This window comes from Battus philenor, unplaced genomic scaffold (genome assembly GCF_028537555.1).
Source record: "Battus philenor isolate CCGP_79_NKW_IND1 unplaced genomic scaffold, ilBatPhil1.0.hap1 SCAF_18, whole genome shotgun sequence".
In the NCBI taxonomy this organism is placed as follows: Eukaryota; Metazoa; Arthropoda; class Insecta; order Lepidoptera; family Papilionidae; genus Battus; species Battus philenor.
Genome location: NW_027181680.1, coordinates 13776703 through 13801158, shown reverse-complemented (window position 1 = coordinate 13801158; position 24456 = coordinate 13776703). Strand labels below are relative to the sequence as shown.

At 44.1% G+C, this 24456-nt stretch overlaps 3 protein-coding genes across 5 annotated transcripts; 1 reads left to right on the top strand and 2 right to left on the bottom strand.

The window, feature by feature from the left end:
- Positions 1-1604: 1604 nt before the first annotated feature.
- Positions 1605-13872, bottom strand: Past1 (putative achaete scute target 1). Of its 2 annotated transcripts, XM_068763430.1 has the most exons (4): positions 12515-13872; positions 6166-6204; positions 2894-3064; positions 1605-2338 (listed from the first exon to the last, which is right to left on the bottom strand). In XM_068763430.1, the coding sequence occupies exons 1-4, from the start codon at positions 13737-13739 to the stop codon at positions 2136-2138; spliced, it is 1638 nt and encodes a 545-aa protein (XP_068619531.1). In that variant the 5' UTR covers positions 13740-13872; the 3' UTR covers positions 1605-2135. The 2 variants fall into 2 exon arrangements, with proteins under 2 accessions (XP_068619531.1, XP_068619532.1); XM_068763431.1 differs by lacking the exon at positions 6166-6204.
- A 255-nt stretch (positions 13873-14127) lies between these two features.
- On the top strand, positions 14128-15500 carry Dph3 (Diphthamide biosynthesis 3). Of its 2 annotated transcripts, XR_011106756.1 has the most exons (4): positions 14128-14314; positions 14400-14474; positions 14901-15058; positions 15170-15500. XR_011106756.1 is itself a non-coding variant. In XM_068763398.1 (3 exons), the coding sequence occupies exons 1-3, from the start codon at positions 14207-14209 to the stop codon at positions 14967-14969; spliced, it is 252 nt and encodes an 83-aa protein (XP_068619499.1). In that variant the 5' UTR covers positions 14128-14206; the 3' UTR covers positions 14970-15155. The 2 variants fall into 2 exon arrangements, 1 of the variants encoding a protein (XP_068619499.1); XM_068763398.1 differs by lacking the exon at positions 15170-15500 and having other exon boundaries at positions 14901-15155.
- Arfip (ADP ribosylation factor interacting protein arfaptin) lies at positions 15105-20807 on the bottom strand. The gene is made up of 7 exons (XM_068763397.1): positions 20668-20807; positions 20371-20501; positions 20058-20222; positions 18348-18516; positions 18109-18261; positions 17870-18020; positions 15105-17094 (listed from the first exon to the last, which is right to left on the bottom strand). Exons 1-7 carry the CDS (start codon positions 20676-20678, stop codon positions 16879-16881), a joined length of 996 nt encoding a protein of 331 aa, XP_068619498.1. The 5' UTR covers positions 20679-20807; the 3' UTR covers positions 15105-16878.
- Between the last annotated feature and the right edge of the window lie 3649 nt (positions 20808-24456).

Genomic DNA, 24456 nt, shown 5'->3' with positions numbered 1-24456 from the left:
AAATACAAAATGTGCGGTGCTTGTAATTTTCCATTCTACGCTTTGTTTCTGTAATGAGCCCTTGCAGCTGAACAAGACAGTGAGGTGCTCACAATGGACAATCCTAGTAAGTTTATATTCTGGAAACATGGGAGCACTATCAGTCTGCATAGCCTTTTGCTTGGGTGGAGCCCAAGAAGTTTGTGGGCTGAAATTGATTTAGATGTGGTGGCTCAACTTGCGTGTTTGTTGTATGACATTTGGTATGGAAGCTTGCTAAAACTGAGGATAGCTAAATCACACATATTGTTTAGCTGCAAGTGAGTGTTTGCACTGCTGTGGCAGTTTAAAACTGTAACTACCAGCTAGCCACAGTTTAATACACTGCCATGTTACATACATTTCATTGCTTATGGAATATTTTCAGCTAACACATACTCAAGCATTTGTTATAGCAGCAGGACATTTAAAAGTTTTTACTTTTAAAAATCAATGGACTCTCTCTCTCAACGGAGTTAGACATCACAAATTGGTTACTTAAGTAAGAGGTTATATCAGTACATAAGAATTACAATAATAACAGCATTGACTCCAAAATTTTGCAGACATTGATTATTGCATATTTCACTGTATAAATCAATTAACATTTTCTAAAATTTACACGGTAATATTTTTAAAATAGACAACCTTTGGATTATAATGAAATAGTCCATAGATCAAATATAAAAAGAATAATTATTGTATTCATCAAAAAGGAAGAAAACAGTTTTTTGATTTCTTGAAATGTGAGGAATGTTCAATAATCTTTAGATTTCAAACTAGTCTATACACTGAACCACATCATTTGTGCCTCTGCTCCTCCTGAGTTACTAAGCGATGTTTCTAAGGAGTTAAATGGAAAAGTAAGAGTATAAGCGATATTGAATGAATGTTTTACAACTCTTTTTGAATAACTTCAAGTCCCCCAATACATACGGTTGGTATTCTACACCTGTGAGTAATATTTGAGATGGGCTCACAATAATCTGTTACATACTCTTCTTAGTTGAAACTGTGTTATACTATCACTATACTTGTACAACAGGACAAGGCTTGGGAGTGCAGTCCGTGAGACTCTTGACTAAATGTTGAATATTATTTTCCAGTTTGGATCAGTACACATCATGAGAATCAAAAGGAGCTCACTGTGAAAGCTTCCTGCAACATACAGTGTACGCCAATGTAGGTTCCAAACATATTGTGATCTGACAACCAAAGTTTGTGATCACTTTCACAAATATAATTTATATAGAGCAATTCATGTTTGAGTTGTATTCTTTTTATATGGAAGGAAGTTTTGTAAAACAAAAAGTTTACAGCTATTGTATTACAATTATTCGTAACGTAAAGTAAATATAGTCTGTAAATAATATGTAACGGGATTTATCAAACAGTCGCGTGCGCCCGCGGCCGGAGCTCAATTTTATATTGAAATCGCACCGCCATTGTGATCCCGGCGGCTGCGTTCGTCGCTGTCGCCGGTGCGTCGGTCACCAGGGTCGGGGTTCGGGCTGCGACACATTCCGTTCCGTGCACAGGACGTGTACGAAAGGACTTGTTCAAATGAAACGTCGAGTTTTCTTACCTATTTATTATTATTACACTCCGTGTATAATTTATGATAAATACATTTACATCTTTTATGTACACGCAGTAGCAAAAGTATAAAGCTCGAGCGGCAGCGCGCGCCGCCCAACGGGGTCATAAATATAACACGACTTGCATCGGGAAACAATTTTAGCACCGAGTGTCCGAACAAACCAAATAAATTAATCGTAAAGCTAAAAGTTGCGCGCGCGCCGATCTCTCGGCGCTGCGTGACGTCGGGCGCGGTCCTCTTGAATCCGACTACCTTTGCCCACCGCTGCACCGCCGGCAACGGCATGGCCGGCTCGCTGAGTCCAGGGAGACGTAAGCGCGCGGAGGTGCGCACGTCCGGCCCGACCCACTTACTCATTTTATTACTATAAATGTGCTTCGTACAAAAAGATTGCGCATCGAAAATGTACAATCCGGTCCATAATTTACAAAGAGACAACAAATTCGCGAGGGCTCGGTGCCGGAGCCCGAGCCGGTCCCGTGCCGTCGCCGGCGTGCTCGCGCGGGGCGGGCGACGCTCAGTTCCGCTTGGAGGGCGGCAGCAGGTGCGGAGGCAGGTCGGCGGGCAGGTCGTGGCCGTCGATCTTCACCTGGATGAGGTGCATGGCGAGCGCAAACTCCTCCTCGTCCAGGAAACCGTCTTTGTCGATGTCCGACAGCTTCCAGATCTTGCCCAGCACGGAGTTGGGCAGCTTCGACTTCACCATCTCCGTCTTGGCCGCTGTCGAAAAACCGATGGTCAGTCTCGTTCGGAGGCCGCGCGAGACGGTCTAGCCGCCGCGCGTACAGCTCCGGACAAAAATTTAGAAACAAGGCTTTTTAAATCTGTCAGATTAGTTACATTATTAGAAAAATAAGAATTGTAACGGCGTGAATACCCAACGCCGACGCATCACGGGCGGCGCGTCGGGACGGCTCGAGACTCTTGCGGTTGGACGTTGTGAACTACAACCGTCTAGTGGTTAACTCAGAGTCTAATCAAGGATAACTAAAAATAGTAGCAAAGCAACCAACGTGACAGATAACATTTGTTAATTTTTAGGTGAGAGTGAGATTCAATGAAATTTTCATTTAAAGTCTGTTCCTATTTACTATTCGTGTCGTGTGAGTTGGGCACGGGGCCGTAACACCATCACTCTACCAATTTTTGAAGAAAAACTTTCACCAGATGCAAAATAACATCGCGAGGGAATACGCAACCAATCTCCAGCGCGTCCGCCCGCGCCGTGCGGTGCCGGCCGGCGGTCGCGGCGGAGGAAGTCGGGAGCGAGCTTACCGGCGCCGGTGACCTTGCCGTCGATGGGGTTGAGCGAGAGGAATATCTGGTCGTAGTGCGGCTTCTCCTTGCTGCAGATCCACTCGGGGTCGCCGTGGCCCGCGTCCACGCCCTCGCCGCGGCCGTACCCGAACGGCGACACCTGGTCCTCCACGCCCTCGAACGCGCCGCCTGCAAGCCGACAAAGTGGGACATTAAATAAAACAAAATTACAAAAGAGTACGAAAACTGTTGCGCGTCTTCTTTGAGCTGGTGTTTAACAAGGCGAACATTGTTCGGTAAGTTTTTGCGTATTTTAGCACAACACCGGAGTGCTCTATAGACCGGCGTACTGCCCGGCAACAACAGGTCGGCGGGGCCGGCGCTGCCAGAATCAGAATCTGTTGCTGTTGACATTGGGATCGCTTGACACGACGTCGCCGCGCGACGCCTCCCGTCTCCGGAGACCGACAGATCAAACATTACGGAATGTGCCCGCGTCGGCGAGTTCCTTATATGTTGCTTGTTTTATTTACTCATTGGATGGTATTCCATTCCGTATGCGCACGCGCAGCACAGCTCGTTGTTAGCTACAATTAACATATTTAGCGCAAACACAATATTCGCGACGAGAGCGTCACATCGCCGGCGGGCGGGGCGTCGCGCGCTGTGGCCATCTACGACCTCGTCTGATCATCACAAAAGTATGTTCTTGAAATAGTTTCAGCTTCGTCGCACGAAAAACGATTAACCTTGCCGAACCTGCGACGTAATTTTTTGTGGTGCACCGAGCCTTACAACTAGCAGCTCGCGTACCGAGTGACCTCAATCTGTGGCAGCGCGGCGGCGCGGGCACAAGGTCGGCGCGCCGCGCCTGGGTATCGCTTTGTGCTCGCTGCGGCCAAGCCCCGGCAAAATGAACAAGCTCTTCTCAATTGATATCATTCAGCAGTACCTGAGAGTATTCATATGTAGTGCAGCTTTGTCCGGCGTAAAAGAATATAGAAGTCAAGGCGTTTCTGACACCCGTCCTTTTTGACCAAAAGCTTTCTCACAAACCCTAAATAAGATTTACGAGAGATAAGTACACGTTCACGTCAGAAGTTTTGTGAAGCTTAAACCAGAGCTAAATCTCTCTCTGCGAACAGTTTGGTTTTCGATATGACCACCCCTACGCCCTCCAAGTGCATCGCATTGCATCACAGGGTCGGACACATGATCCATCTCTCCAGATATGGCCAGTCTTTGACATTATTTGGTAAAATAAACTCATACAACGCGATATAATGTAAAGGAGTACAAGTCAAGTACGTAGGAGTGTTTTGGATGACAAACAAAATTTCCGAGTGCCCGTCAAGTCAAGTCGGGAAACAAGACAGTTTTCGCTTGCGACCGCCTCGTAGCGCTGCCCAGCAGCAAACAAGGCGACACTTTATAAAATAGTAATACGTCATATCTGAACATGGAAAGCCCGTTTTTCGAGCACGCACATTCGCGAAACTGTCATGGACTTCAGGTAACACAGAATAGTTTTATAGAGCCCAGGGATCCACGAGTTTACATAACGCATGTTACGCAACGGCGCCCCGGCACACGGAGCACCTTGGTAGTAAACATATAGAAACTACGTTGACTTTACTGCCTCACATTTAAATCCGTTGATTAGATGACCCATACGAAGGAACCTTACCGGTCACATTCAAAAGTTACTGTTACACGTTTTTCACTTTCCGGACATAACACGCGCAACCACCTTAGAACAAAAACAACCCAAATCCACGAAATGACGAAGACAACAAGCACACCGCGCACCGGCCAAGTTTCTTATAACTATAGATAGCACGTAGCAGGAGTTTGCTTCGCTACTTCTTCTGGCGTCAACGCTTCACGAAGCGGCAATAATGATTGCACGACAATGACGACGGACGGAACGACGTCGGCTCCTCGTCTGCTGAACGCATATTGAGTTCCCTCCCTTGCGCCGGGTACGGTCCGCACAAGCGATTACAACTCGGAGAGCTTCAATTTAGATTAAAAAAATCAACGAGACGGACCCAGTCGAGGTTCCTCTACAGGACCTCTATCGTAGTCACAGTAAACGTGTTATATGAGCACATCTAATTCGCGGAATTTGTAGCAGCCAGCGAGGTGAATAGTGATATTCCAACATGAAAAAACTAAACCGGCGGGCTCTGGTTGTGTCGTAACGTACGAGTTGCGAGTACTCGCTCGTTTCATATAAATGATTGGGGATGCTTGCGAAATGGTAGACGCGGCGGCGGCGCGTCGCAGCGGGGCGGCTGCGTGTCGGCTGCGTGCCGCTTGCGTGCCGGCTGCGGGCGCTCCAGTTCGCGCGCAAGTGAAAGTACGAGCCGGGCGCCGCGCCGCTGCTCTCGTAATCGTTTATCAAAATTCGCCCGCGCACTGCACACGCACACGCGCGCCGCACTCGTCCGACCTGGCCGTCGTTAGTTTGTAGGCTTTGTACAGTTTGCGCTTTTACAATAAACACAATCAACGCATCGCGACATAGTTGCGGTTGAACGAGGAGAGGTGGGAAGGGGTACAACGGAAGCGCTACGTTAATTCATTTCCGGCCGCTGACGCGCCACGCGCGGCGAAGGTTCCGTCTGTGAACTGATTGCGAGCACTGCTGGCTAGTGGTCGGCAGCGGCCCGCGACCGGTGCGGCGAGTGACAGGTCATGAAACATCGCACCATCGCCTCGCCGTAGTGCGCGTGTACCCGTTTGTATTAACTGAGAAGTTAATGTTTAGCATACAAACAGTGCCTCGGTTTTTATTTAGAAAATTAGGTTTTCGTTGCATAAATGTAAAGTACGGGGCTCGGTAAAAATACATTTCAAGTGAGAAGGTAGATTGACATGATTCTCTTAGCGGACAAGTGGACGAGCCGCAGCAGGACGCGCGTCCGCCGCCCACCGCAGTCGCCGGCGCACCTGACCTTCCCGGGCACATGCGCATAAAGTATTTTATTTGTCTCGCTAGATCGAGGTGAAACCGGACCGTGACAGCTACCACAAAGACTAGAGGACTAGAAGGAGTTTTGAAATTGAAACCGAAACTGCTTTGCTGTTGTAATTAAAGCGGTCGACGTCGGCGGCACGCTGGTGCGCCCCGCGGCGGACGCAAACACACCGACACCCATCCAGATATGAAGCAACACAAGCACACGATGACCGCGCGCTCACCGCGGCCGCACCGTTTAGCATTACTTTACAGATAACACTGCGCGTGGCGACACACGAAGCGAGCTGGTCGGAGAAGATCTTACTTCCGCGGCTGGTCGCGACCGGACGCTCGCGCGGGCCCTCTGAAAGTAAACCACCGGTTAAACACAGCAACGGAGCCGCAGCGGGCACGCGCGCGCCGCTAACGAGCGCGCACCGCCGGCCGCGCGATAACCTTTGCTTATAAATAGCCCGGCGGGTGTCGCGGGCGGCGGCTATCAATCTCAATGCACAGGACGACGCGGATGCCGGCTGACACGGCTAATGTTTGTCATTGAGGAGCGCAGTGGGCGCGTCCTGCGGCTCGTGACGCACTCGCTGCCGCCGCCGGGCCGGCGCTGATCCCCACAACGCGGGCACAACCGCGGCGGCGTGTAAACATGTCAAACTTTGACACTTGATATAAAATATGTCATAATGAAGCTACAGTTATTAGCGAACACGTGTCATTGTGTAATAGTCGCGGGTCTGGTTTCATCGTTCGTTGTTTGCACGCGCGCACCAGATATTGAAGTCACGAGGACGGTTTAAACAAAAGTACCCTCTACCGGTCGCAAGCGCCGCGTCCGCCTGCACCAACGTGCTCGTGCGCGCCTCACGTCCGTCGTAGTGGGATGTTGTTCGTTGACCTGTTCTTGTGGGCGCTAAGGTCGCGGTGCTGACATTCAAACTCATTATAAGAGCACCAAGTTTTAAAAATTAATGGCCGAACCTATAACCGTGCCTAATACAGAGGCGGTTTATGCAGTGTACTGTTCACACTGCTAAGCTCGCTCGCAGCGAGCATCGCCACGCGCGCCACAGTTTCTTTCGGTGATCTTTTACGGCATGAATTGTCAAGTTGTTGTTTATTGTAATAGAACGCAACGATCCGACCTCATGTCCCGACGAGCGCGGCGCCGCATACGTTTGCGTTACGTTATCTGACAGTACAATACCACTGATACTCGGAGTCGTCAACACGTACGGACGTGCTCTCCGTGAGATTCTGAAGCGGCCACCGCTTTGCGCACGGCATCACGAAACCCAGGCCTGGCCAGTCTTCTATCTATTACCATACTCACAACAGACTTCGAAATTGGTAGTCACTGTTTCCCGAACAATGGACATATTCATTCCATTTCATATCGGGTTGTGAAATCAGGCCGCCGTGTCGAGTAGTGGAGCATCAGCAGCGGCCAATTGTAATGCGAGCGGGCGCGCTGCACCCCGCCCCGCCGCAGCCCCGCGCGCACCCGAGCACGACCGACACTTTCCCCGCGCGGCGTGCGCCTCCACGCGCACGGCTAATTGTCGCTTAGCGCTGCCGGTTGCAACGGAACAGATCGTGTCCGCGGCCGACGGGGCCCCGGTTTAAGATCGGTTCATACAAACAATCAGGCTCAAAAAAGTGAGAATAATAATATTGATCACTGCCATCCGCGCCGTGACATCAGTTGTATACTGTTAACGGTGCGGCGCGCGTGTCGGCGCGGACGCAGTTTGGCGGCGCCTGGTTCATTAACGCGAGCGGCGGTGCGCTGACTCAGCGCGGCACACTTTTACTCGGCGCGCGGTTCCCTGAATTAGAATTCGGCGGCCAGCGCTCCGGCGCGCAGGGAAAGTGCCCCGCCGAACGCCCGCGACAATCACTCGTTGCCCCCGCCTCGCTCGGCCGACCGACCGGTGCCAGTGTACGGACAGGACTCTGTCTAAGCTATTTCTGTACATTTTACTTCTGGAACTAACCACATAGACGACAGCAGCAGACCAACACCAATGGCCAGTACCTACCGGGCAGGCAGCAGGCGAGCTTCCGATCCCTGAAGTGCTGTGATTCAAACAGCAAATACGAAATAAACTAAGTCTGAACATTTGCCCAGTTAGGTTCAGTGCACAGATAACTGATCAGCTGACAGCTAAACAAACATCTCACGTGATACTCGCATCGCCAGTGTGGGCGCCATCAGACGGCGCTGCCCCGCGAGCCGTGTGCCCTCATGACGAAGACCACCGAAGGTCTGTTGTGCGACACTATTGCTTTATAGTGTAGAGAATGCCCCGCTTTGAAGGGCGGGGGCGCGGGCTCGAGAGGGCCGCCCGCACGACGCACCCGTCAACTAATAAATTGGGCTCCATTGACCGCGGCCGCTTTGTCCCGCATTGTGCGCCGGACGCGGGGCTCCGTTTGCATTGATTGCGAGCGCCGCGCCCGCCGCGCGACGCCGGCGAGCCGTGTCCGAGGCCGCGTCCGCTGCGGTACAACGTCGCGCGCCGCATTGCTGACCAGCGTCGAATTCGCTGTTCACACAGCACGCGAGCGGCGGCTGGCTGTCCCTCGGCAGCCGCTATACTCAATAGAATATTAAACGAGAGGCAGGCCCGGTTCCCAGCGGCACTTCCGTATTAACGCAGCGCCGGCGCCGCGCGCACGCACACACACGCACACACGCGCAGATAATTAGCTCGGCGTGGCAGCGCCGCGGGCACACGGGCGTACCGCGCGACGTGCAACTTACTGGACATCTTTGTCTATCTACGTAGTTGCCGATAACACTTTGATCGGTCGAAACCATCCGTCCGGCGTCAACGCCAGTACTCACCGGCGGCTCGGTCTTCTTGGTGAATCAAAGAGTTCAACAAGAAGGTAGTGGACAGGGCGCGTGGGACAAGAGATGTACATTACTAGCTTCCGCGCGGTCGCGTGCGGGAGGACTTTGTTTTGAACAACTATTGCACGCACAATGGCGATAACTCCCGCAGCCGCGCGGTGCACATCTTTATTGTTTCCTTTATATAAACTTTCTTTCTGTTTAGTATGTCGTTACAATTTTTTCGCAGGTGCAAGTGTACACTTTGTTATTATTAATAATTGATTAAAAATAACGGCCAGACGTGCTTGCTTACAACAAAACAAACCTCGTTAAAAAGAAAGCGGCCGCTACGTGCGCGTACGGCGGCCATTACGTGCTTTTGGGCCGTCGACTGCCGTACGCGGCACTCGCTTCCTATGTGTCCTATGTACCGTCATATGTGTAACAACAGAGCCCAGAGTGCAAATGATTGGTCTCCAACAAATCTCTGCGCGCGCTAGTATCGCTACAACAAAACAACAAACGTAGCGTTCATTCATCCATATCATCTGCCGCGCCACAAACAGAATTAGAATCACTTGACCGCTCCACGGAGGCGCATACATACGGGACCATGTTTGTTGGCGGGCGCGAAATAGCGATGCGATCACTTCCTAGTTTTCAGTGCGTGAGACAACGCCCGGGTTCGTTCGCTCCTACGAAAGTACTTGTCGTTCCCCTGTCGCTATTGGAACGAAGTCGGCACGCGCCGACACCGAAGCGACCACCTACTGTTTTGTGATCGCTTGACGTGGTCACCACGGGAGCGCACAGCACGAGGCAGACGCCTCTTGAACTCCACAAATTCACAAAATAATTTCAGAGAACACGAATCGCGGTGGGCGCTGCAACACTCGCTCCTGTAGCGTGAAGTAATGAATAATTGTTTGAGTTGACCTCATGCCATATTAAAGCGAGTTCTAGTATTAGAAACCGTGTATTGCTTCTGATATCAGAGCATGCACCGGCGCACGCGCGGCCATGAGCACCGCGACGACGCCGGCACCTGGCGGTCGCGCCGCACGTGCGCGGCAGCAGTTGACGCGCGTCGAGTGCTATCGATGTGATAAACAACATTAACTGCGAGCAAGGCGCCGTTATTACCTCGATTAAAAGACAACGGGCAGGTAGTTGGGGTCCGCACGTGGACAAAAATTTTAAAATATCTTCGCTAATGGCGTGTGTACTCTAGACGTGTCAGTTGTACTACGAAGAACTGATCTACTGTCAAGAGATGGCGAGGCATGTACCGGTATGTATGGAAATGTGCCGGTGCCGCCGCGAATCATGTACGGCTGGCAGGCTTCATTTTGTCCGCGGGAGCAGCACTAACACGACACGCGGCCGCGAATTTGTTCTCAGTTACAAGAAGATCCGGTAGAAGTTGAGCGGAGCGAGCGGTGTAAGAAGCGAACTCCGCACTGCTCGGTCCGCCGCGAATTTTGTACCGTTGGCCGGCGCCGGTGCCCCGCGATAAGCCGAGGCGCCGTGAACTTGAACCGGGTAGCAGCATCGGCGCTCCTTGGCTGCAGCGATAGCGCTCCGGAAGCGGACGCCTGCCGCGTTATCGTGCGCGAGCGGGCAGCGGGCAGCGGGCGGGCGCGTGAGGCTCCAGTTAGCGCGCGCTCGCCAGCGCGCTGCGAAATTCGCGCCCACCGTTACTCATCGCCGCAGCGGACTCTGAGCTCTACAGCCTGCCGGGCTGAGGCAAGTGGTCTCAATGGAACGGGGCGGCAAGACAACAAATAAATAACCCATAATGGCTTATTTACACGATTAAATATATATATATTGTCACTGTTTTATTTTTTATTACAATTTTGACACATCTATTTAGTGTGTGCGGCCGGGCACCATGTTTATGCCTATTTCGGTGACTGCTTTACTCAAGGGCGACAGCAGGCTGTTCAAGTTTTTATTAGATCAAGAGTATACTTTAGCGTTTAAAACCTGCCACGTTTTGTAATCCAAAGGATTAAGGCGTGGGCTGGAGTAAGGCGGGCTGCTGTAGTCATGGATGAAGCCTTTATATTGACATTCAAACCTAACCTGAATAAACGGCGCAGTCTCACCTCAGAAAACCGTGTCTTAATAAACTTTAGCGCTGACTATTGATCAATTTTCACAGAAATGGCACTCAGTAGTCTCATAATACGAAATCCCTAAACTCCGGCATTTTTATACGTCCACTGCATTATAGAAAATTAACAAATTAATCTTAGTTTAGCTCCGTCGTATTATATAAACATATTTAATAATCGATTTCCTATAAAAGAAATTTTAATTTATTTTTAAACCATGATACTTTGCGGCAGCGACAATATCTAATCACCGACTGTATGTGCCGCCGGGGCGTGAAGCACAGCCCCTGATTAAATATTGTACGATGAGTCACGAACCATTTCTGTTCGCGAGTGTTGCCGCGGCAGCACCGCGACGGCACCGCGACTGCGCTAATTGTCCCCGCCCCTCCCGAACTTGTGAAGTGTGCTTAGCATGAAGTCAGCGCAAATAGTTACAAGAACTCTGAAAAGAGTAGGTGGCGCGATACCGAGAGCAACAGGCGCGAGGCGCGATAAGGCCGTTTAATCAGGTCAATATCTAGAGATAGCGCGCTGCAGCTCCTTGGCGTTATCGCTGATATAACAGCCGGACCGCGAGCGCGCGTGACACGTAGCCGCCGATGAGTAATGAGTCGAGTATCTACTGCGTACGTGTAAAGGAACAAGCCGTCCGCACTCCGGCGCCTGCAAAACTACATATATACAAGAATGTTACACTCGCATGCAACTTCAATGCCAACTAAATACTCATTCAATTTATTATCCAACAAATTATTACTATCCTCAAACACCCGGTACAAACTCAGTGTATGGAGATCACTAGTGTTTGTAAGAATGTTACAAAAGCAAAATTTGATAAAACAGTCCGCATGAGATATCTCCGCTCAATGTTTAGTCGCTACAACCTTAATTTACCTTCTTATTTGTCTTGTACTAATTAAACAATTTAATTCAAAGTAATATGAACAACAAAATTAGTGTTGCTGTACTCTATATGCCCTGCACGCTGGTGGACCGAGCCAAAGCACAGACCAGCCTCGTAAGAGGACTCCTACTCCTGGTTAAGATTTACAAAATCAGTTTTCGTTTCTAGAATCCTCTCCTTTGTCTGTTATGTCACTTGCAGTAACATGTTGGTCTGAATAACTTCCAGTTCACAAAAGAAATGTGATGAGTCAATTATTTGTAATATGTTCTGGTTTGAATCATTCAAAATATTCAGTTGTGTACATAGAGAGAAAACTGTAGGAAGAGCCCAGTTTGATAAATACTTAAAGCAAATTTATGTTAAAGTTATGATGGGTCAAAGCGTGTCCCACTGTGAGAAAAGCCCGAAACAAACTAGGTTAGGTTTCATTCTAGGCATGAAGAATGTTTATTAAACAAGTTGGCCTGCCCGCCCTGTTAATAGCTGCAGCTATTAATTTTCATTAACATTATCATTCTTGTTACATGTATGCTAAATACAAGAATTCCACTTTAAAGTGGGCCAGTGAAGGAAATTTATGTGGACACAGCGGAAACATTACATACATTCACTGCACTCAATTGGAATTGTGTTTTGAACTCTGCATGTGCTGAATGTGCATAAATTTTAATTATCAAATATTATCCAGTGCAATAAAAGCATTGCATGAAATTTAATGCAATGGGTTGCACAAACTGCAGCAACAATGAAGTTCAACTGCAAATTAGTACTTGTGCATGCATGTGCTTACCTTTAATGAGTGGCTCAGTGACAACATTGATGTCCTCCTGCGGGATCATGTCCATGAGGCGTGCGATGTCGGTGGCCAACATGTGATCAACAACCTCTAGCAACTTGGGCTTAAGGGGATGAAATTTGGTAAAATCATGATTTGCAAGCGTCTCCTGCATCTTCTTGATGTCGGGAAAGTCTCCGGGTGATATCTGTTGTTCCCTCTGAATGCGGTCGTAGACCTGCCCGAGGTTCTTGATCAATTCCTTCTTTTTGCCCTCTTTACCAAACATTGAGGGCATTTCTTTCCTTAATTCACTGACGATGTACGCGTGGACCTTGGCGAGGCGCGCCCTTTTGATCAAATCGTTGAGTTTACGCAGCGCCGCGTTGCGCGGCAACGACTGCATGTCTCTGAACAGGTCCTGTTCTTCATCTTCGAAGAGGCGCCTGTTGACGTCGTAGCGCAGCGGTTGGTCCCAGAAGGAACCGATGTAGACACGCGCCACCTCGGGAGTTTGCAGCACCTTGCCCAGCGACCACATCAGCGCGCCGTAAACACGCATCAGCTGCTGGTGATCGATCATGTCAGCTTTGTTCAACACAATCCGAATTTTGTCGTCGTGCCCTCTTAAAGCTTCAATACTTCTTCTGAACTCATCCGAAATATCGAGTTTGTGGGCGTCAAACAGCAAGATGATACGGTCCACCCGCTCCGCGAACCATTCCAGCACTCCCGTGAAGTCGTAACCGCGGTCGACCCGTTGCTTCTCTCCCGAGAGAATACCGGGAGTGTCCACGATGGAGATGCCGCGCAGCACGGGAGACATAACAGTGGAGCATTGAAATCTGTTCAGGAAGGCGTTGCCGAACTTGCTTAGAGGGCGGAATTGTTTCTTTGGGTCGACTACGAGCGCGTTACCCGGTATAACGCCTTCTTTCTCGTCGTACATGACGGCGATGAAGCGATCGGTCGTAGGCTCAGGTCCGATTCTGATGCCAGGAAAATCCCGTTCGAGAAGATACTTTATGAAGGTCGTTTTACCGGTAGAATACTGACCTACTAGTAATATCATTGGTTTTGCGTCAAAGTCGGGCTCTTCCAGTTGAGGCGAATGAAAGTCATGAAACTGATAATGCAACTCGAGGGGCAAAAGTTTCGTTTTGTAAATCTTTTTAAGGCCTTCGACGACATTGTCGATACTTTCCGTTTTTTCGCCTTCCTTCTTTAACCAGCTAAACATTTTTGCGAGAATAAATAAACTAGTTCACGGTCGGTTTGAACGTATGAGCACGCACAATCAATTCACTGCACCACTTTAAACAAAACTCAGGAAAAATATTGCGAGACCACCGCGACCATCCTCCTACCAAGGTATCAAATGAAATGAGTGACGTGTGTGACGTGACCGGATTAATGTTACCATTAGATGCAATAATAGTTTTATAAAGTACAGAATTTGTTCCATTTTTTAATTTACAGTTTATCAAAAACGATACACTGTGTAGATGACTTCTGAAATGAAATCATTTTGAAGCGTAATTCAAGTAAATAGTAGTCACCCACCTGGCATTTAACATAATTTTTGCATAGGACAACAAAGTGTAGAAATGTCAGTTAGTATTGTCACTTATGAACAGGAAAACGCGCGTTGTTTTTCGTAAGTGAACAACAATAAGAGTGTTAATTTAATCATCTGTATCGCAAACGATGACGATCTTCCACGACGAGATAGAAATCGAGGACTTCGATTACGACGATGAGGAGGACATGTACTATTACCCTTGTCCGTGTGGAGACAGGTTTCAGATCAGTAAGGTTAGTTAGGTATTTAAATAAACTTTTTATTTCATAAAAAAGCCAATGATTTGACAAATATAATACTTATTATTATATATTACAGGAAGAGCTTATGGCCGGAGAAGAGGTAGCGACTTGTCCCAGTTGTTCGCTTGTGGTGAAAGTTATTTATGATCTGGTAATTTATTTCTTAGTATTAATTTTAGTAAACATCCATTTTTGTACTTAATACTGTTTATTATTTATAAAATACAGCTCTGTGCCAAAAAAAACCCTGGCCACAGCTATTATTGATAATAGAACTTTTTAGAGTGCAATTGAGTTAAAGTTTTTGTTTTCTTTGAATTACAGGAAAATTGCATCTGTGCCTAGTGATAGATAAGGAATTGCCTAATCCTTATGAGAGACAAGCTTTTTCTCTTTTAAATCAGATTGATTTGCTATAATTTATGTGACACTGATGTTAGCACAATATAAATTATGACTTCTTTGAGACCCGCAGCTTGAACAGCACCACATTTACCTTCTAAAAACACAAGCTGTAGCTCTTGGTTTGTAATGATTACATTTTAAAATAAAACAAAATCATTAAATTTGTTTACAGGACAAGTTCAAAGCTGAAGCAGAAGAATTACATTGTGAGGAGGTGGACAAGGAAGTTGTGAGAGCATAGGCAGGCACACAGAATAGAGGTCCCTAGACATGAGATCCAACATCTGCAGTGTTCTGCAGGAGTTACAGCTTCAGAAGTGCATGCTACCAGTAGGTACAAGTTGGCTGTGAAGACATTGATTTTAAACAAACATACTGTGATGTATATAATTTATATTTCAGTTATATTATAATTGTCAATACAATATATTGTTTTTACAGATTCTTTCATTTCATTGAAGCCAAATTTGAAGAGAAAACAACAGCATGTAGTTCACCTACGGTTTTTTAGATATCTTAATTCTGTCATAGATAATACATTTACTGTTTGTATAGCATATATTATTTAATAAAATATTTTAAAAGTAACCTATCAATAACGGGAATCTAGGACAACGCCATTTGACTAGCTACATACACTCCCACTACACTGACTACTCGCGAATGCTACAGATATATTGTCATGTCAAGTATACAATCAATTGCCAAGTGGATAGCACAATGTCCATCATTTATAACCTTCCCATAAAATAGCTTTACTTATACAATTAGGTGCAGCAATAAAACACTGTTAATGAAATATTGTGAAAACAAATAAATATATATGAAATTTAATTGCAAATTGGATGCAATATATATTTGCCTATGTATATATATTGCATAGAGAAGCCATGTAATGATTATATTTCACTGCAAGCACTGCCTTTTGGCCTTACAATGTTTATGCTTGATTAACATTTCCATTGTTAAATATGTTCTCCAAAACCCTACTCTGAAACCAACAACAAACAGAACACATTTTTTTATCAATCATCAATTTAGTGCATGGATGCACAGACCGCCGCCCGCCGGTCGAATAGTGGTGGCCCGCCGACGGCAAAAATAATATTCTCCTACATTCGTAAAATATTGAATTCTATTCCAGAATACATCCAAAAAAATGTAATTACCTATAGTTCTGGCGGCCGGCCCGCCATCAATTCATGATTTGCCCGAGTGGCCCCTAGTCTTAATAAGTCTGTGCAACCATGAGTTAGTGTGACCAATGATTAAGACAGCTACAATAAGAAAGCTACAATGGCAATAATGTCTGTTTGTTCAATGTTGTACTTTTTTGAAATGGCTAGCAGCACAAGCACTCAACCACACTCAATACTGATTAAAAAATAATAATAAATATCTTAACATGATAATAAAAACTAGAAACCAGAGCAATCAAAAATATCACAATAAAATTTGGTCTAAACAAAAGCAATATCAAAATCTCTACAAAAATATTATTTGATGGCTGTTCAAAATAAACTATGAACTCGTTTCCTAATCGCTATGCTATGTGCAATAAGCGAATCATACAAAGAGTGCCATTAGGTTTTATCCACACAGAATGCCCTCTGTCAATGGGCAGTGTGCACTTTCGGGTTTTATGTACTTCAACATTTGAATTTTGTGCTCAATCTTATGCTACTTGCGGGATATTTCCACCTAGTCAAAATATTTAATAAAATATGTTTAAATAACTTTTGTCATTAACATTGATAACAGATTGCACTGCTGATGCAATGTTAACAGTATTTCTACTTAAGTACTAATTGCTCTGCGCATCGAACAGCGCTTGTAAACTGAGCGTCGCTGATAGCTCAATTAAGCAAATTGGCGTAAAAATAATAGAGTTCAAATCTACCATCTAGGTTTCTTAATTAGGGACACCCTTTTATGTCTACACCCATTAAATAACTGCACATTCAGAAGATGGAGAGGAGGAGAATGTTTTGGAGCCAGCTCCTAAACTCATCCTGATCTGATTTACTGTAGAATAACAAAAAAATTGCCAAAGATAGTGTTAAAAAATTCTAGTATGTACTTCAAATTCAGTAAATCTATTGAGTTAGGGATGTTGGTGAGGGTGAGTACAAATGGTGGGAAGCGTAGTTCTATGAGGGTGGCGGGGAGAGTGGTGCAGCGGGCGGCGGGGCAGGCGGGGACAGCGCGGGGGTCGCGGGGTACTGCGCGTGCGCCGGATTGGCGTGCGAGTTCAGTCCCGGCACACTGAAGTGGCGCACGGCCGCCTCCAGCGCCACGTTGTTGCCGCTGAAATACGCAGACACCGCGTTGTGGAATAGCAGCAGCTGTTTGTTCATCACCTTCACCTGTGGCATATTCAACAAACCAACATGTTACAATTACTCACGCTTTCTGAACTTAACTGGGCAATATGCTCTGGGCCATTCACAATCCAATTTTTTATTATTATCAATAAACTATCCTAAAACAATCAAGCTTATTGTTTAGATTTGTACCCTTTGTCCTTACACGGGCTCTCTACCTTCCATGATTTATTTGTGAATGGAAGTGGTGTGGCATGAAACAGAAGACATAGAATGAACTGAATTCAATAAAAATTAACTTTTCCTTGTTATGCAGCGACATCTATAACATTACAAAATATTGCATAATAATTAATCAGAACTGATGAAGCAATTTTTTATATTTGTACTGTGTTACATAGATAATGTCTTGAGAATAATAAAGATGACGGGGTAGTTTTATTAGGTGAAGAAATTAATGATCATTAGATTAAATAGAAACAAATCTAAAAATGGTTCCCTTCTTTTTTAACTTCTTCAATAGATGTTTTCGAAAAGATAGCTAAAACTACTTGTTGTATTTTTTTGTTCAAAAAGCTCAAAATGTATATACCATCAGCACCATGTTTCTACTAGATGGCAAGACATTTAAAGAAATGTAACCTATTTACTTTAGTTAAATGTTATTAAATTTGTTAAAACATGTCTCGAATTTTCATATAAAAAGCGAAAGAGATTTTTCCACAGGCTGTATTTTGTAGTTTTGCCCAAAGGTAAGTATGGTGAAAGAGCTCGCACGTGAAGGTAAGTCTGCGGGTTCGTGCTGGTGGCCTCTCACCCTGTTCTCGTGCAGCAGCTGCAGCTTGACGGCGGAGTCGTCGCGCAGGCGCTCGTAGTGGCGGCGGTGGTGCTCGATGCGCGCCAGCACCGCCTCGCCCGGGTTGCCGCCGCTGGCCTCCAGCTCGCTGCGGTACGCGTCGTACTCCACCCTGCACACATACGTTTTGTGTTTTATTTTCGCAAATCTTCCTGATTTTTATGAAATGAATGATGTATTAATGTGGAAAGTGTGCATACCGTGCGGCCTCGTATTGGCGGATGGTGAGCAGCGTGTCCTCAATAGTCTTGTTGGTGAGTGTGTTGAGCGAGTTGTTAAAGAAGTGCAGTGCGGCCAGCAGCACCTCGCCGTTGCGCGTCAGCGAGCGCTGGGTGTCCGCGTTGTACAGGAACCTGCGGAGCGGAGGCGGCGGGTCATGTAGTTGTGTACGGGCACAGTTCTGGGGCTGTGCGTGTGGGTAAACAACGTGTGTGCGCACTGGTTCTGCAGCTCGGGCGATTTCTGCGCCAGGTCGGCGAAAGCGTCAGCGAGCGCGCGCTGCGTGTGCGAGGCGGCCGCCATCTGCGCTGCCAGCGCGCTGCTGAGGCGCAGCACGCCGTTGTACTTGCGCTGCGTCTCGCGCACTATCTCGATCTTTGCTTCCAACTCTGCGAACAAGCAAATATTGCGAAATATTATTTAAACCCTACTAGAATACTCAAGGTCACAGATGTAGCTCGTCTGAACGATGGCAGTAAGAGCTCAAAAGTTCTCCAGTGGAGACTGAGCTGACAGGCGCGGCGCGGGCGAGCCCTTAGGTTGACCGAGTACATGCCTTGGCCGGAGGCCGCTACATGCCGGCAGCGCAGGACCGATCACCGATTTTTTGATATGAGTACTCATAACGTCGTGACGATTTCAGGTGGAATCATTGTTTGTGCTTATTAGTTATTAATATTATAATAATTTAAAATAAAAGACAAAAAATAGCACTACACGAAAGTGTTAGAGCATAATGAACCAAAATATCCATTCTGCTAAATATTTTTGAATCAATGTGTTTTGGTTTCAGTTCATAACTTTTACACATTTTCATTTTTATTGACACTGCATAAAAATTTAATAATTCTAAATCTGTAGTAAAGATGGAAATAATCCTGTGTTCTTTGTTCTTCCAACTGTGGTTTTTAAGCATAGAATGTTGCAATATAATTATACGTAAGTGCTATTACAAATTGTAGAACCATAAGGATGTAAGTATTATCCACTTCAAAGATATGGAGTCCACTAATATTACAATGACACTCACATGTCTGATCACTTCATACTTAAAAATATTCAAAATTTGTCTATTCAGTTAGGAATGTGCTTTAGAATTGTTGATTATTCTAATACTATATGGCAGAGAGCTACCACCAGCTCTGAACACCAATCTCTTGAGTAGTCCAGGCTGGAAACACAACAATTGCTTTTTAAAATGTAATTTAACAATTTTTCATATGAACATTATAACACTAACTAAGCCAAATCAAAAATTAAAATATTCTTTATTCCGATAGACTATTACAAGCACTTTGAAATCATCAAACAGTACAAAATGTTGGCATTTATGTCCCTACAGGAAGCTACCACAAGCTTAGAAGATAGTTCTGCTGGGAAGAGCCAGTGAGAAACCCAACTGTTGCTCTTTAGAAATATAGTTTCATAAACAGTATTTAACACTAATTTGCTTCATGAGTGAGCATCAACAACATTTAATTCTGAGCCTTATTGAATAGAATAATATACTTTTTTCTTAAGTGATTAATAAAATTATTAAACATGAAAACTAAGAGTATACAGCTTATTTTTATTCTGTGTGTTGACACCATGTTGGTTACTGGTAAATAATTTTGATTTTTATAAATATACTGTGATGCAACCGTAAGAATACCAGCTTTATTGAAACCTCCTCAGAAAATTTGCACCAGAGTAATGTGCCTTAGGAGGATATGTTATGAAAGTAGTAAAAATAAATGAATCTGGCAGTATCAGTACACTTAAGCTGTCTGATTTTTTAAATAGTGTAAACAGCAGAGTTCAGTCCACTAGCAACAGAAAACAAATGGCTTGAATACTATAATATTTATTGAATGTTATAATTATAATTGTAAATATAAAACTAAAAAAATAACTGCAAAAGTCTGTTGTAAGAAATTCAAAACAGTACCCGAGTCAACGGTCCTGGAACTCTTGCCGAGCTTTTCATACAGCAGCTGCCTGGTGCATTTATATGTTGAGACACCCCAATTCTTCAGAGACTCTAGCTTTGTAGAGCCGGCTCGCAATAGCGTGCTGTTCCCCGCTGCACCATTTTGAGACACATCCGGCGGCGCTAAAAATTGAATTAATTTACAATAAATATAAACTTTTTAGAATAAGAACATAATTTCTTTTTTAGTTATATAATACCTTTAAAATGAACTTTTACAAATTTAATTAGAGAACCACAATGAGGTACAAATGTGTGCAGTGTCACTTACCGTAGGCCGGCGGGAATGGCATGGAGCGCGACGTGGGGAACTTGGCCTCCGTACCCGACGTGATAGAGTCGGAGGACTCGCGCAGTGGTGGCGTGTCCTTCAGCATCTCGTGGATGCTGCGTTCTGACTGCCTGCCGCCCGAAACATAAACGTTTTGAGATTTCCCGTTAAGATATTATGTCAATAGTATAAATATACTAAATCTTAATTTTCCGACAGTTATTTACAATAAGAATAAAATACATTGCATATATTTTTATGGACGAAAAGATGTAAATTTGCTGTAAAACAGCTCACCATTTAGACATTTTGACAGTAAATTATGTGACCTTAACCGCAAAACTATTTACAGTGTAAATTTATAAATGTACTTTTATTGACGCCGGATTTTAAACATTTTATTGTAACATTTCTAATAACATAAAAAAAATGCCGAATTGAAGCGATCAACAAAATGAATCACGCTTAAGTCATTTACAGTTTGACATTTGGTACGTTTGGTTAATTCCTAGTTACCGCATAGCGTACGAATTTTATTTAGTTGTTATCAGTCACATAAAAAAGCTTAACTGATGTTATAGCCGGGTCGGGAAGTTTAGGAGCAAAGAGTACAGTTTTCTTTATGTTTCCTTCTGGTTATCTAGTCGCGGTCGATGACATGAATTTACTTGCTTCAAGCACCAGTTGGTGTAAAAAACAAGCTCTTACCTGCAAACATTGCTAAATATTTTATTTCTATGATACCAAGACATTACATACATTTTTTTGGAACTGTAACGATTTTTTAATTATGCTTTCCGCCAAACGACCGGGATTCATCATGAGAGAAATTTATGTTTAAATTTAACCACAGCCATTATGTTGTTATTGCATTATTTTACATCGCAGGCTGTTGTTTTGTGTTGATTTAAGTTGCTTCGATTTATAAATAACTTATGCATGTACGAAGACGATATTACTAAAAATTGCCTGTTAAGGAATGTTAAATATAATTTTTTTATGAATGCAAAATCAATTGAGAAGTTTCATAGTTCAGATGCAAAGGCCAGCCATAAAGTGATGTACATTTCAGAAGACACAATAAGTAGTTTACTTCCTGACGTTCTCAATGTTTAATCAAAATTTGTATTATATCTCAGCTTATCTAAGCTGAAAAGTTTTTTTTTTCACCCAAAGCATTATTCCGTTGTCATCGATCATTTTAAATAAGTACATATAGACACCGTTTTTCTGCAGTAATCCAAACTTTTGAACACTCTTGCTGAAATCTTTAAAAATTCAGCTAACTTTTTTTATTTGTCATTAAGCCATTCCGGCCACTTCCAGGTCGGGATAACTCAATCTGTACAGAACTTTCATGTCTCTAGGTAGGTAATGCCGTTGTAAGGTGTTATTCAGTTGAAAGCATCTAAACGCGACCGAAGTGAATCCTTGTCATTCACGGTTATTCATATGGGATTATAGGCGATACGTTCCTAGGTGACTAAATAAAAAAAAGAAACACATGAAAATTAAAATTTATTGAAGTTTTTTTACATTTTGATTTGTAATCTTAAGGCTTCAGCAATGGTTTGAACAATATTGTAAGTTTATCTTGCTTGGCAGTTTATAAAACCTCCTCTTAAAAAAGAAACTTCGTGCTATAGACGGATCAATGTTCATAAAGAAAACAAAAAATGCTCATTAGCCATTCTATAGCCTTCGCTAAAAATTTTCAAATTAAATGTCACGTTTCCAGTGCCCTGGCTGTGAATTTAATCCAAGTCGAATTCAGTCAAATTTTCATATTGCGATTCAAGCAAATTCTGAACGTGACTTGATTATATCTGTTGGAACTCACCTCGTCCTGTTCGACTGTATGCAGCCAAAGTTTGAACTTGCACAGATTCTTCGTCATTTTCCGCAGTCAGAACAGACCACAGATTTTTCCATGATTAGTGTGTGTGGTTTCAGTTTTTCCAATGATTCGTTATCGTTTAAAATGCACTTTGCTATGTCAAATTTTTTTCAAAAAATATACTTAATTCATTGAGTGACAAGGTTGCTTACATTATGTTTGTTTACATTCTAAAAACACCGACCGCAGCGAAAGCGGCTTATCGTAAGTCAAAGTCCTCGGCGAAACTTTGGGCAAAATTGTAATAAGATCTATTTTTGTTTAATTAATCAGTCTATTTGACGGCATGTACAAAGGACATTGGGTCAGATAGAATAGCTATCTGACCCAGTGTCTGAAAACATTTTATTATTTCGTATGCACTTATTAGATTTGCGAATAAAGTCATTATTAGCCGCGAGTATAGCGAGTGGGTCGCATTTTTTTAATCCGCGGATACTGAAAAGCCGAAAGAAGAAAGCGCAAGTAAAGTTTTACTGCTATCAAGGCTTGTTTTAAAATAGTTTAAGTGATTTAAAACCAATAACGTTTCTATAACTTGTAACAGTTTAGCAATATGTCACTTGCCGGTGCAACACCTATCGTAACATTAAATTTGTACCCCGCGGCGTTGCTCTTTGTACCACTATTTTAATCCGGCGCGTCACCGCGGGGAAACGGACAGTTTTATTTTTATTTTTGCATGTTCAACCTATTCCCTAATAATTGCATAATATTTTCTGACAAATAAAATCTTAAGGCAATGTTTGATTGTACATTTTTAGATGCAATTGCTAATTTTTTTGCTAATCGCTGCTACGTTTACTGTAAAGAGCTTGTGCGAATGAGATTTAGTTTATAAACATACTCGGGCGGTGCTAGCATCCTCGGTGAGGAATATTTAAACGGACAAAAGATACTATTCTATGCCGTAACGATGTTTAGAAGTTTCTTTAAAGGAATTTAAATATTTGTGAAGGTTGCAGAGAATGTTAAATATGGTCAGAGTGCATGTACAAGTGCATTGTGTAGTGTATAAGATTTACTGTAAAATAATATTTAGTTCTCTCAAGAACTCCTCTAGATGTCGCTGTGCTGTCATTATTAAACATCATTTGCAGTCAGATACAATGTAAACATCGAATTGTTATTAATACGAAACTAACCATCTACTGTTTGAATTCAAGTTTGTCTGTATCTTGTGTGCACCTCTAAAATTACAGTACAAAATGAAAAACCTTTTTTAATCAGTATATAATATTGAAAAATACTTTCACATTGTAAGTCATTTGTTTGTCGGCTGCAAACGTAAGCTTGTAGCTGCCGTATCGCGATGAAATTGTTTGGTTGCTGTGCAGACCAAACGGGTGTTTCCTTTTGAACCCCAGCAGACCAAAGCCAGGCGATTATTTTTTGAAAACAATGGCATACAATTAAAAAGTGCACATTGCGTTCCATTATTATTTAGCCATCAGGCAACTGGTAAGAAGTGGCCTGGTGTAGTTTTTTTACTTTCATTAAAAAAAAATAAAAAAACGGCGATGATACAAACAAGTTTAATATATAACATTGACGTAAATTCTCTTACAAAATAATGAATTAATACAAGTTGTACCTTTTGCACAGTTAACATATTATTGTACACATATATACATGCACGTAGCTACTGCCCGCACGTGGCGCCCCGAGACATCTGAGTGCGTCGAGTGCGAGCACGGGTCGGTGACGGGTGCGCGTCCGGTGACAACGCCGCGCTGCGCACCGAAGCAACCTATCAGCTAACTACGTTAAGACTAGTCCAGACGCAACGGTCACTTGCGCACGCGCAGCGCGCCACACTCTTTGGTTTCAAACTGAATCCTTTAATCTGAGCGACGGCCTGAACTGCTGCATTTCCAGGACCTCAAGTTTTTCTCACATACAACCCCTTGATGTTCCTGCGCCCGAAGATGCAGACCGCGATAAACTTATCTTTTGAAATTGTACCACAGGCTGACCCCAAATAATGTACACAGTTAATATTAAATATAATGTACAAATATAATACACAAGCGATCCGACTCGTGTAACTTTATTAAGATTTATTTATTGAATTTCAGATAAACAATTGTTTTTTAAATACGTAGTGGAGCAATTGCTCCACTACGTATTTAAAATTTAATTTAAAAAAATATTTATTATTTTAATTAACAACGAAATTACCCCACCGG